The 13,964-nt window shown below is 44.8% G+C and overlaps 2 protein-coding genes and 1 long non-coding RNA gene across 3 annotated transcripts; all 3 read left to right on the top strand.

Moving 5' to 3' along the window:
• The first annotated feature begins 9,638 nt into the window (after window positions 1–9,638).
• LOC143442783 (uncharacterized) lies at window positions 9,639–10,772 on the top strand. The gene is made up of 2 exons (XR_013111273.1): window positions 9,639–9,756; window positions 9,877–10,772. It is a non-coding gene; the product is annotated as an uncharacterized LOC143442783 (long non-coding RNA).
• Window positions 10,773–11,308: 536 nt separating this feature from the next.
• LOC143442559 (polyubiquitin-B-like) lies at window positions 11,309–11,984 on the top strand. The gene is made up of 2 exons (XM_076935265.1): window positions 11,309–11,889; window positions 11,951–11,984. Exons 1-2 carry the CDS (start codon window positions 11,309–11,311, stop codon window positions 11,982–11,984), a joined length of 615 nt encoding a protein of 204 aa, XP_076791380.1.
• On the top strand, window positions 11,844–13,059 carry LOC117710746 (polyubiquitin-B). Its single transcript, XM_034505921.2, has one exon. The coding sequence runs from the start codon at window positions 11,993–11,995 to the stop codon at window positions 12,908–12,910; it is 918 nt and encodes a 305-aa protein (XP_034361812.2). The 5' UTR covers window positions 11,844–11,992; the 3' UTR covers window positions 12,911–13,059.
• The last annotated feature ends 905 nt before the right edge of the window (window positions 13,060–13,964 follow it).

Raw genomic sequence — 13,964 nt, 5'->3', positions numbered from 1 at the left:
GGTGCTAGGGATCCAAACTCGGGGCTTCATGCTTGTGTGGCAGGCTATCCCCTAATCCCTTTACATTATTCTCTTAATGAATACTTGAGTTTCTAATTTGTGCAAATGCGATCAGGCTAGTATTCGCATTAGCATTTTTACCCAAGTCTTTCTGTAGACCAATTTCTCTCCAGACATTCAAAGTATAATTTCTGGTTCACAGGTTAAGACTGTGTTGTGAGAAAGTCTTATATAGTCAGTGTTCTCTAACTCAACAATCCTCCTGCCTCTACCTGTCACAAATGCTAGGATGCCAGGCATGTGCCACCATGCCCAGCTAGTACCATTCTTTTTAAGGAACTACTGAACAATTTTTTAACCTGGCTGGCTCATTTTATGCTCTACCAGCACTATATGAGGACTGCAGCTGCTCCATGCCTCACAGAATTCACACTGCTGGTCTTTATGCTTAGCTTTTCTGTGGCTGTGCGATGACATCACTTCCTATTGTTTCGCATTTATTTGTCCTGTAGTAATGCTACCTTTTCATATGTCTGTTGAACATTTGGACAGTTTCTGTTTGAGAATCCTTTTTGGACTGAAGAGTTGGTACTGCTCTTGTAAAGAACTCTAGCTGGGTTCCCAACACATACTTTGGGCAGCTCACAACTGACTAACTTGAGGCTTTGATGTCTCCTCAACTTCTTGAGCACCGACACCCATGCATGCACATACCCACAGACACAATAAAAATTTATTGTTTTTAAAAGTCCATTTTTTAAAGTCAGGTTTATGTCTTAGGTTGCTTTCTATTGCTGTGATAAACACCATGACCAAAAGAAACTTGGGGTGGAAAATGTTTATTTCTTCTTACTGCTTACAGTCCATTGTTGAGGGAAGTTAGGAACTGAAGTGGAGACCATGGATGAATGACCCTCTTGGGTTGCTTTTTATATATGTGTGTGTATGTAATATATATATATATATATATATATATATATATATATATATGCGTGTGTGTGTAATATATATATATTCACACACACACACACAGACATCTATCTTAGGACTATCTGTCAAGGGCTGCACTCCCCACAATGGGCTGGGCCCTCACATCAATCATGAATAAAGAAAATGCCCTATAGACTTGTCTTACTTACTATTCTATTGGTGTGGTAAGACACAACAACCAAGGCAATTTATACTAGTTTCTTGAGAGCTTACAGTTGCAGAGGGTTAAAGTCTATGACCTTTACAGCAGGGAGCATGGTGGCAGGCAGGCAGAGATGGCACTGGAGTAGCTGAGAGTTCACATCTGGTTCAAAAGCAGCAGGCAGAGAGACTGGACTGGTCCAGGCTTTTGAAACTTCAACGCCCACCCCCAGTAGCATACATCCTCCAGCAAGGCTACATATCTAATCCTTCCCAAACAACCAACCGAGGACCACATATTCATTCAGACTGCTATACTTGTCTACCCACCAATCTGATGGAGGCATTTTCTCAACTAAGCTTCCCTCCTTCCCTTATGACTCTAGTTTGTTGAAAAAAAAAAAAAAATCTAACCAGCACAGTCTCATGTATTTTTGGTTTATGTGCATGAGTGCTTTGCTTACACTTATGTCCACTGTTTTCGTGCTGGTGCCCTCAGAAGCAAGAAGAGCGTGTCAAATCCCCTAGAACTGGAATTAATAGTGTGGATACTCACGAGCTATCACAGGTGCTGGGAATTAAACTGGGTCCTCTGCGAGGACAAGTCCTCTTAATCTCTGGCATCTTTCCAGCCCCCTCATTACACGTGGTCTGTCAAATACCAATGGCTCCTTCACGTGTGGTCTATCTTAACCTTCCATTCCACTCCACTGCTGTATTTTACCAATCCTTGTACTAATACCACTGCCTTTAAGTCCTTGTTAATAAAGTCAGATAAAGTTCCCCTAAAGTCAAATCCCCAGCACTCACATAAAAAGCTGTGTGGCTGTGCACACCTGTGACCCAGTGGTGGGCGGGGGGGGGGGGGGAGTGTAACAGGGGTGGGAGCAGACATGGGAAGGTTCTGAAGCTCACCCTCGAGCAGCCCAGCTCCAGGTTCAGTGAGACCGTCTCAGCAGAACAGCAGGCATTTTCCTCTGGCTTCTGCACACACAGGTGCTCACCCACATATGCACATAACACACACACACACACACACACACACACACACACACACACACTGTGATTTCTTCTTACTTTCCCATGCCCAGCTCCTGTAAGTGTGCCGTTTGACTCATTCCTGAACCTCCACAGGAAACACTTCTTGTTGCATCTGTAATTTTTGATATTGCTAGAACAGAGCCTGAATAAGGCTGAATCTGTTGAATCACTGAACTATATCCACTTAGATGGGTAATTACAATACCAGTTGCTCACAGTGCCATATTTATCAGTTTTCTGACACAAGTATCAACTGATTATACAATGGTCTTAGCTAAAATCATGGCTGATAAATGTTTTGAGTTCTTTATTTTAAAATTGCCTTTCTTTTACCCAAAATGTGATGAGGTTTTGTTTGGGAATGTATATTTTTGTCATAGTTTCTCTCTTCAAAATTTGTATACAACATTCTACTTTCTAGCTTTTAGTGCAGCAAACGAGAATTCCCATACTAGTTTTGCCTGCTTTCCTTCGTAAAACTGGCCTCTTACTTCAGTGTGAAAATCTATATGCTTCTCCTTTTATGCATGGAGCACAGGAACTTTTCCTGAATTTTTAAAAATTGTGTGTCAACAAGATGAATACCTTTTAAAACCTGATAAAGAAAACAGAAAACAAGTTTTCATTTATACAATAGAAAACAAAGAAAAATATAGCCACAGAAACAGAATAAACTTACTAAATATGGTGGCACAGACCTGTCATCCCAGCTACTAGGGAAGCTGAGGCAGAAGGACCCCAAGTTTAAGGCCAGCCTAGGGTTCAGAGTAAGACCCTGAAATTCTGTCTCAAAATAAAAAGTAAAAAATGGGCCAGTCAGATGGCTCAGAAGGCAGAAGTACTTACCATACAAGTTCAAGGCCTGGAACTCACTGCGGAAGGAGAGAACCAAGATGTCTTCTGACCTCTGCATGTGATCCAGGGCATTTGTGTTCTCACATTCACACAATCATGTCTTTTTCTCATCTTTCTGTCTCTGTCTCTCTCATACACACATGCACAAGTAACAGCTAAAATGATTGTTTAAGTAAACATAAAGCTGAGGACATAGCAGTGGTAGGCCCGTACTAAGCACTCATCATATAGATTATATATGAGTTCAATCTCCAGTACTGACACCAAACTAAACCAAACACACAGACTGAACTCAGTGGCTCACTATAGGATCTCATGTTTTCTTTATGTTTGTTTGTTTCTTTTTTGAGACAGGATTTCTCTGTGTAGCCCTAGCTGTTCCAGAATTTACTCTGTAGACAAGGCTGGCCTTGAATGAAGACATTCACCTGCCTCTTCCTCCCGAGTGCTGGCACTAAGGGTGTGCACTGCTATGACCCAGCTAAGATCTCATGTTTTCTATGTACATCATTTCTGGATGTCGTCCCCTTTTAATAGCACCCATGAATTTGTGAAATTATAGCTTCTATTTAACATGGGCTGTCTTCTAAATAGACAATAGGAAATCGATCTACTTCTGTAGCCAGTCAAAATGTTCCCTACCAGAAAAGACACTAAATTCTGCCTGGATTCAAATTCTTAGAAATAGAATATAAAACACAGGTTACTAGAGGTTGAGGGAAAGAGAATGGGGAGTAATTTAATGGCTTCAGGGTTCCTGTTTTTTTTTTTTTTTTTTTTTTTTATTTTTTTGAGATAGGGCCTCACGATGAAGCTCTAGTTGTCCTAGCACTCTGTGTAAACCAGACTGGCCTCAAACACACAGAGTTCACCTGCCTCTGCCTCCTAAAGGAATGAGCCACTACCATCTGACTTTGCTGGGCAGTGGTGGTGTATGCCTTTAATCCCAGCACTTGGGAGGCAGAGGCAGGCGGATTTCTGAGTTCAAGACTAGCCTGGTCTACAAAGTAAGTTCCAGGACAGCCAGTACTACACAGAGAAACCCTGTCTCAAAAAAAAAAAAAAAAACAAAAACAAAAAAGTCCATATAAGCTGGGGTATGAGGACACACACTTTTAATCCCAGTGCTCAGGAGGCAGAGCTCTGTGAGTTTGAAGCCAGCCAGGCCTACAAAGTGAGTTCCAGGACAGCTAGGGCTATACAGAGAAACACTGTCTTTAAAAAATCAAAATAGTAATAATTAATAATAAATAAAAGTTAATTCATGAAAGTAAAAAGTAGGAGCTGGAGAGATGGCTCAAGTGCTCAAGAGCCCTGGCTGCTGGTCACCCACACCGTGACTCACAACAGTCTCTAACTCCAGTCCCAGGGGATCAAACACTCTCTTCTGTCCTTTGGTACTACACCGCGTAGTGTACAGATATACATACAAGCAAAATAGCCACACCCATAAAATAGAAATAACAGCAGGGCACTGTGGCACACTTCTTTAATCCCAGCATTTTGGAGACAGAAGCAGGCCTAGATCTCTGAATCACAGCCAGCCTAGTCTAGAGTGAGTTCCAGGACATTCCGGGGTACACAGAGAAACCCTGTCTCAAAATACAAAACAAACAAAAAAATGTACTTTTAAAAAAGAAAATAGAAAGTGATATTTTTGTCTTAAAATAGTTGCGTGCATAGAGATCAAAGTAGAGTAGTACTCATGGGTGTTGTGTGAGGGCTGTGGGGGGTTGTGTAAGGGCTATGTGAGGGCTGTGTGAGGGCTGGGGGGGGGTTGTGTGAGGGCTGTATGGGGGTTATGTGGGGGTTATGTGGGGGCTGTGTGGAGGTTGTGTGGGTATTGTGTGGGGGTTGTGTGAGGGCTTTGTGAGGGCTGTATGGGGACTGTGTGGGGGCTATGTAAGGGTTGTTTGTGGTTGTGTGATGGCTACAGGCGTGGTTAAGAGCAGTTGGTGTTTCTGGAGACAGTTTCAGTGTTTAAGAAGAAAAAGTTCAGAAACCAGATACTGGGGACAATTATACAATGATATGAGCTTATTTAATAAAACAGATTTACATCTCAAATGTCTAAAAGAAAAAAATGTAGCCAGCCAGATGGTGCTTGACACCAAGCTTGATGATCTGAGTTTGATTTCTGGAACCCACACAGTAGAAGGAAAGAATTGACCAACTCCCTCAAGCTGCCCCCTGACCATCCATTGTGGCACATACATGCAATTTTAATTCTTTTAAAACCTATTTTTAATGATGGTTCTTAAACATTTAAACCTCTCTTGTAGCCCACCACCCACCAGAGGTAGTGGAAAAGAAAGGATACAGGGGAAGTGGACCTGTTTAGAAAGGTTCTTTGGAGCAACTCCTGTCTGTGTTGTCTGGAAATCTGCAGTTCAGTTCACAGGTCAGCACTGGCAGCTCAGTCCACTTGCAAACACTTCACAGATACACCAGCGGTCCATTTCACAAGAGTCAGGATAGCAAACATGAATCAGCAGGTGGTACTACCTAGCAGAGACAGCCAGGCCCCAGCCTCTGCTGGAGTCAGTAGGAGGGACCAGGGAGGAAGCCCAGGAGAAGTTCTCAGCAGTGCCTCTCTCAGGGAAGCAAAGACAAGCAGAAGACCCACAAGTGTTCCACAGCTAGCTCTATAAGCAAGCCTAGCTCAGCCTCCATCACTGTCTGCCCAGTCTTATCCTCCAAACATTACAGGTCCTCTGTGGGTCTTGCCTCAGCACGTGTCTTGTCTTAGTATGTGTACTTGTCTCAGCTGACATCACTCTGCCAATCAGCCCGAGTCCTAGAAACTGCAGCAAAGCATCAGAAGGTTTTTTTTGTGCATTTTTCTATGGAGTCCCAACAAATGCAACTTAATTACACAATGTAAGGTGGACCGATACATATGTGTTATTAGCAAAGAATCCTTCATCACGTGTCCTTTCACGTGTTTGCTTTAACAAAACATCCTTTCACCTGTGTCTGCTTCAGTGAAACGTTCCTTCACGAGTCTGCCTTAAGTCTTTCACCTGTGTCCACTTCAGGAAAACACTCCTTTATGTGTTTGTTCCAGCAAAACACCATGCAACTGACTTTCCAAAGAACCCTTAAGTTTCCACCTCACATACACACAAATAAATGTGATTTTTAAATTTTCCAAAAAATAAAAAGGAGGGAAAAAGGAAGCATGAAGTTGAATTCCTATAATCAAGTAAGGGGAGGCTGGGGCAGGACTGTTAGTTCAGGAGAATGTGCTTGCCTAGACAACATAGTGAAACTACTTCGTGAAAACAATATGCTTAAAACAGTAATTTTTATGTTTACTGTATCTTACCACAACTGAAAGAAAAAGTATTGTCTATATACATTTGTGTGGCTTGTAGAAGCTAGAAGAGGGTGACAGATTCTCCAGAGCTGGAGTTACTGGCAGGTATAAGCTACCCCATCTAAGTGTTAGGAATTGAATTCTAGTTCTCTGTAGGAGAATCAAGGGCTCCTAACATTCTTGGACCGTGGTGGTGTGCACAGCTTTAATCTTAGGACTTGGGGGGAAAGGGAAAGTGGATCTCTATGGGTTCAAGGCCAGGCTGGTCTATATATTGAGTTCCATGCTAGACAGGGTTATATAGTGAGACCTCAAAAAAACAAAAACAAACCAAAAAAACAAACCAAAAAAAGCTCTGATGTTATAGAATTTTGTTCTATGTTCATTTGGGTACTCAATATAAAAATGTCTATCTTTTTAAAAATTTGAGACAATCTAATGTATCCCAGTCTTCCCTTAGACTCATTAGGCACCCAGAATGACCTTCAATTTCTGGTCCCCTGGCCTATGTAGCTGAAGATGACACAGTTTATATGCTGAGGATTCTTTTGGGCCTCCTAGGCAAGCACTGTACCAACCAAGTTACCTCTTCAGACCTTCTCACTGTTTTGTTTATTTTTTGAGACAGGGCTATGCTTTGTAGTTTAGGGTAGCCTAGAACTCACTATGTTATCTAGGCTGGCCTCAAACTCTTAGCAATCCTTCTGCCCCAGCTCTGCCAAGTGCTGGGATTCACAGGCATGAGTGACTGACTATACCTACTTTTAAATTTTCTGACTTGTAATAAATTCCGTCTCCTAACTGTGTTAAACAAATAGCTACCTAGACCAGTGCACACAGGTGCTCACACAGAGAACCACCTGATATGGGTGCTGGGAATCAAACTGAAGTCCTCTGCAAGAGGAGTAAGGGCTCAACTCCTGAGCTGTATCTCCTGCCCCTTAATACTGTATTTTGAATATCACCACAGACCTGAAAAGTTACAGTCAGAGCCTGGGCCCTGGCAGTCCTAGTAAGTTAGGCTTGGCCACCTGTCTTCAACAGGCCAATCAGACAAGTAATCATGAAAAACAGAAAAGGGAGATTTAGCTAATGTGGTGCCACTGGAAAGAGGAACAAATGAAGAAGACATACAGTGCCTTCCCCTCAAGTCTATCTTCAAAGAGCCAACATGAGGTTTAGATTTAAATAAAGGGGCTGCAGAGATGGCTCAGCAATTGAGAGCACTTGACGCTCTTGCAGTGAACCCAAGTTTGGTTCCCAGCACCCACATCAGGCAGCTCAAAACCACTTGTAACTACAGGTTTAGGGGTAATTACAGCTTCGGGGGTAACTACAGTTCCAGGAGTAACTAAAGTTCCAGGGGGTTAAGTACAGCTTCAGGGGTATCCAACACCCTCTTCTGGCCTCTGCAGACATCCGTATTTACAGGCATGTACCCGCACATATACACATAATTAAAAATGAGAAAATATTTTAGGTGTAAGGCAGTTGTGTGCATAACTAAGCAGTTGTGACAGAAGTGTGGTCTCCACAGTCATCACTGTCTGGGCTCCAGTTTCTCCTTCAAGGTGGTCTGACAAGTTGTCAGACCTGGGTGAAATCTCTTCCTAAGATAGAAATTCCTATAAGGCAAGGACCAGGCTTTTAAGCCTTTCCTTTCTTTTAGCATGGAATTCCTCAATAAATTCCAACTTCTTGGGGTCTCCTGTGTGAAAGGTCTGATGGCCCTAATGGAAGGACATCTCAGAATGTCTCAGAATACCTTCTTTCCTGCTACTACAGTTAGGTGGTACACATCTGGAATCCCAGCACTTAGGAGGTAGAGGCAGGAGGATCACAAGTGTGAGGGCAGGCAACCTGAACTACATGAGACCCTATTTCAATAAATAAGTCTTTTCCTTATCCTTCCTTTCCTTTCTTATTTTTGTTTTTGAGGCAGTATGTATTCCTGGCTATCCTGGAGCTCCCTGTCTTGAACTCAAGAGATCCACTTGCCTCTGCCTCCCCAGTTCTGGATTAAAGGCATGTGTCACTCACTACTGCCCAGCCAATAAATAAATATTTCTTACAAGCATTTAGTTTCAGCACTCCGGAGGCAGAGACATAGGGATCTCTGAGATGGGAGGCTAGCCTGGTCTACAGAGCGACACACACACACACACACACACACCATGGTCTTTTCATGTGTTTTAGGGTCTAAAGATGACACAATCTTTTTTTTTTTAACAAAAATAGAAAAGTTCCTTTTTCATTGGAGAAATATTGTTGAGCACAGTGCTAACTCACTAAACTTCTAATCTCAAAATGTATACTGTCCTGTTTTTTTTTTTTTTTTTTTTTTTTAAATCTGTTTCTAGAGGGCTGGAGCAGTTAAGAGCACTAGCTGCTCAATCCCAAGCCCCCACACGAGTACTCCCAACAGTTTGTCTAGTTCTGGGGTATCTGATATCCTCCTCTGAGCTCCTCAGGTATCAGGTACACAGGTAGTATATAGAGAGATGTACAAGGAAAAATCTCATAGACATAAAATACTTTTAACAATTCTGTTTACATCATACTGGGCATAATGGTCCATGCCTTTAATTCCAGCACTCAGAAGACAGAACCAAGAGGATCTCTGTGAGTTCTTGGTTTACAAAGTAGTTCCAGGCCAACCAGGGCTACATAGTGATGCCCAGTCTCGATGGGGTGGGGCTGAGAGACAACACAGCATAAACAACAAAAGCTATGTTATGGGGGGAAAAAAAATCTACCTTGTCCACTGCAGGAGTCCAGATGCCATTCTTTTGAAACATTATTACTGGGCTGAAGTCACCAAATGATCTACTTTGAAAACAAACCAAAACAATAAACTTGGAAGCAATAACCAGTTCTGGCAATTGCTGGAACTTACCCCAGTGAAGTCATCACATCAGTCATAATAAAATCTGCATTCTAGTTCAATCTGCGCCTCAAAATGTCTGACTCAAGAGACATAATCTGCTTGTTCAAACAAGGTCCAACTTATACAGCCTAATAAAAATAAAATGCTATGCAAAGTAGACATTTTCTAAATTTCAATTCACTTCAAATAAAATTCTACCTGCTCTTTAGAAAGCAGCCGACTTTGGGTTGGGGAATCTAAGGGAGGCTTTTGGTTCATGCTAGGCAAACTAGATATGTTACTAACGTTTCCTTTAGGTATAATAACTCGTAAACCTTTACAGAGTTAAGTTTATTTAACATTTCTAGACTTCTTACTGTACGGAAGTCGGTAGCCCGTGCAAACAAAGCTGTTTTCAAGGTTATTTACATGGCCATCCTCGTGACTCCGCATGACAACGCAATCGGAGCAGCTCTGCTCCTTCCTTGTTTATCTCGATGAAGGAAAAGCAACCACACCCAAGACCTCTGAACCTAGACCTGAGGTTCTAAAATTAACTGGCCCCTTCCCTTCCTTTGCACAATAGGCACACCAAATTGGAGAGGTGGGTAAACCCCGGGTACTGAGTCTAATGGACATTTCTCCTCTTTCCTTTTGTTTGTAGATTGCTGAGGAGATAAAGACTCGGCAGGGCCGGCGGGGCTCTGGGTTGGGTCTCCACCTCAGCTTCCAGCTCCGCAGCCACCCTACTCCCACCCACATCTGGGCCTGTGGGCCGCTAGCAACAAGACAAAGCAACTAAAAACACTGGCTGCGTAAGCATCAATGTCCACACTGGAGGGACCAAGGCGAAGCTAGCGACCAGCCACTGCGAGCAGCGTGGGGTCTCAATTCACTCTGCAGCGAGCGAGGGGTGCGAGAGGACCACGGGGAACTCGGGACCCGGGGGTCGGGACGCGGGAAGAGAAGACGCCCCTCCCCCACCTCAAGCAGGAAACATCAGTATTCAGCCAAGACGAGTGGCGACACATGCGCACTCGGTTACTTAGCAACGTCGACGTTAAACTGCCCGAGAACCCAGCCCAGCAACAGTCGAGCGGCCCGCGACTTCCACCAATCAGCGCCGGCCTCATCTTTGTCTCCTCACCAATCAGGGCTGGCGCCTCAAGGAAGTTTCCAGAGCTTTCGAGGGCGGGCCCTTTAACTTGGATTCATCCGCTTGATGATTTTTTAATTTTTTTTGTACAAGAGGAGACGGGTCGCCGGGAATACAGGGGCGCTCGTTTGGTAGTGTTCTTTGCTTCGGTTCTGAGGAACCGGGAGCTCTGTTGAAACGTCTAATTGGTCTGTGGGAGGTGGGGCCCGCGGAACTACTTTCAGTGGCGCAGGAAGACGACAGCTACGTAGAAGTGAGTAGTCACGCAACAGACGCTGCATAAATAGCGGCTCGCGCGGCTGCGGGGCTCAGTGACGAGAGGCTTTGTCCGGTTTGGAGGTCTTTCCTTGAGGGTGTTTCGACGCGCTGGGCGGTTTGTGCTTTCATTACATTCGTTAACAGGTATTTGTCTGTGGCGTTTGAGTCGTGGAAGGATAGGTAGGAGCTTACGTGATGCTAAGCGGGCTTTTTTTCCTTGGGGTGGGGGAGGGGAGAGCGAGGTGACGTGACGCGGCAACGGGCCTTCCGGAAAGAGTGGGCCTTTGGTCGCGTGCGCGGAGCGGGGGCGGCCCTGGCGCGCGCGCCAGGGAGCTTAACGGACGCTTAACCGATGGAGAGTCCATCGTGGTTTTTTCAGTGGGGGAAGGCAGAAAAGAGGTACTTTTGACATTGGCATGGTTTATTACGTGAATTTTTATTAAAGGTTTCTGGTTTGGAAGTTTTTTATTTTCGATGTATCATGTCTATTGTTACTAAATTTGGATGTCTCGCCGTTGATAAATGTTCCGGATGCCAGTTTCCTGTTTTGAAATGCTTTAGCAGTTGGGAAACGTGACAGAACAGATTTTGTGTTGTTTTTCGGTAGAAGTGTTTTGTAGGGAATTGAAGATTTTAGTAGACTTTTAAATTTTTACCTTTTAAATTTAAATTCAAGGTCAAAATGCAGATCTTCGTGAAGACCCTGACCGGCAAGACCATCACCCTAGAGGTGGAGCCCAGTGACACCATTGAGAACGTGAAGGCCAAGATCCAGGATAAAGAGGGCATCCCCCCTGACCAGCAGAGGCTCATCTTTGCTGGCAAGCAGCTGGAAGATGGCCGCACCCTCTCTGACTACAACATCCAGAAAGAGTCAACCCTGCACCTGGTCCTCCGTCTAAGGGGTGGCATGCAGATCTTTGTGAAGACCCTGACCGGCAAGACCATCACCCTGGAGGTGGAGCCCAGTGACACCATCGAGAACGTGAAGGCCAAGATCCAGGATAAAGAGGGCATCCCCCCTGACCAGCAGAGGCTCATCTTTGCTGGCAAGCAGCTGGAAGATGGCCGCACCCTCTCTGATTACAACATCCAGAAAGAGTCAACCCTGCACCTGGTCCTCCGCCTGAGGGGTGGCATGCAGATCTTCGTGAAGACCCTGACCGGCAAGACCATCACCCTGGAGGTGGAGCCCAGTGACACCATCGAGAACGTGAAGGCCAAGATCCAGGATAAAGAGGGCATCCCCCCTGACCAGCAGAGGCTCATCTTTGCCGGCAAGCAGCTGGAAGATGGCCGCACCCTCTCTGATTACAACATCCAGAAAGAGTCAACCCTGCACCTGGTCCTCCGCCTGAGGGGTGGCATGCAGATCTTCGTGAAGACCCTGACCGGCAAGACCATCACCCTGGAGGTGGAGCCCAGTGACACCATCGAGAACGTGAAGGCCAAGATCCAGGATAAAGAGGGCATTCCCCCTGACCAGCAGAGGCTCATCTTTGCCGGCAAGCAGCTGGAAGATGGCCGCACCCTCTCTGACTACAACATCCAGAAAGAGTCAACCCTGCACCTGGTCCTCCGCCTGAGGGGTGGCATGCAGATCTTCGTGAAGACCCTGACCGGCAAGACCATCACCCTGGAGGTGGAGCCCAGTGACACCATCGAGAACGTGAAGGCCAAGATCCAGGATAAAGAGGGCATCCCCCCTGACCAGCAGAGGCTCATCTTTGCTGGCAAGCAGCTGGAAGATGGCCGCACCCTCTCTGACTACAACATCCAGAAAGAGTCAACCCTGCACCTGGTCCTCCGCCTGAGGGGTGGCATGCAGATCTTCGTGAAGACCCTGACCGGCAAGACCATCACCCTGGAGGTGGAGCCCAGTGACACCATCGAGAACGTGAAGGCTAAGATCCAGGATAAAGAGGGCATCCCCCCTGACCAGCAGAGGCTCATCTTTGCTGGCAAGCAGCTGGAAGATGGCCGCACCCTCTCTGATTACAACATCCAGAAAGAGTCAACCCTGCACCTGGTCCTCCGCCTGAGGGGTGGCATGCAGATCTTTGTGAAGACCCTGACCGGCAAGACCATCACCCTGGAGGTGGAGCCCAGTGACACCATCGAGAACGTGAAGGCCAAGATCCAGGATAAAGAGGGCATCCCCCCTGACCAGCAGAGGCTCATCTTTGCCGGCAAGCAGCTGGAAGATGGCCGCACCCTCTCTGATTACAACATCCAGAAAGAGTCAACCCTGCACCTGGTCCTCCGTCTGAGGGGTGGCTATTAATTCTTCAGTCTGCATTCCCAGTGGGCAATGATGGCGTTACTCTGCACTCTAGCCATTTGCCCCAATTTAAGTTTAGAAATTACAAGTTTCAATAATAGCTGAACCTCTGTTAAAAATGTTAATAAAGGTTTTGTTGCATGGTAAGCATATATGGTGTCATTTGTGAAATTCTGTGGTGGCTTGGGTGGTGGGGCTCTTAAGTGATTGGGGCATAATTTAAGATTGGTATTGACTAAAATTTGCATCACTCACAGCTTATACTTAGATGAGATAGAAATTTTGCTTTAAGTTAATGGCAAAGCTTTAATGTCAGTTTGCCACAGAAGGGGTGGGGCTTGGCCATTCAGCCTTTTGTACATTGGGAGAAAGCAAACGTGCTTGGCTGAATGGCATCAACCACTCTTACAGGAAAACAGCCAAACTTTTTAAAAATTTGTTGGTGGTTTGGGGGGGTCTCTAGATTACACTGAATTGCATATCTATATTTTTTGGGTAATATAACCTGCTGGTTGGATTTCTTAATGCTGGTTGTGTGGTGATGCTTTTAAGTAGGAAGAAGACCTGCTACTTGGAGAAGTGGTAAGTAACAGAAAATTAAAAGCATTTATAGTGAACACCTGTAATTGGAAGGTTTGCAGCCCCTCAGTCCCAAAAATGTTTAGCTTTCAAACAGTATAACTCAGACACACATGATTTCCCAGCTTTAGCTATCATTTTCAAATGTGACTTAAAAGACTATAACTTAGAGGTTCACCAAGAGCTAGAACCTTCCAAATAACTTAGTCCTAAGGTTTTTAAAATGATTTTGTAGCTGGTATTTCTCCAGCTGGAGATAGACAGGTTTGTTGAGTAAAAGAAATGCTTGCATTCAAACACAGGACTACAGTAAACAGAAAACATGCCCTTAATGTTAGCACTGGGGAAGCAGAGGCAGGACTTCCTAGTTTACACTGAATTCCAAGGCTATATAGGTAGTTTCCAGGAGAAATTAATGAGATTATAATCTCGTTAAATGCTCTCCTGCTATGGGAGCTCCTTTGTGTATATGAGTATA

This window comes from Arvicanthis niloticus, chromosome 6 (assembly GCF_011762505.2).
Source record: "Arvicanthis niloticus isolate mArvNil1 chromosome 6, mArvNil1.pat.X, whole genome shotgun sequence".
Taxonomy (NCBI): domain Eukaryota; kingdom Metazoa; phylum Chordata; class Mammalia; order Rodentia; family Muridae; genus Arvicanthis; species Arvicanthis niloticus.
The sequence above is the reverse complement of the archived record's forward strand: the minus strand, read 5'-3'. Positions and strand labels throughout refer to the sequence as shown.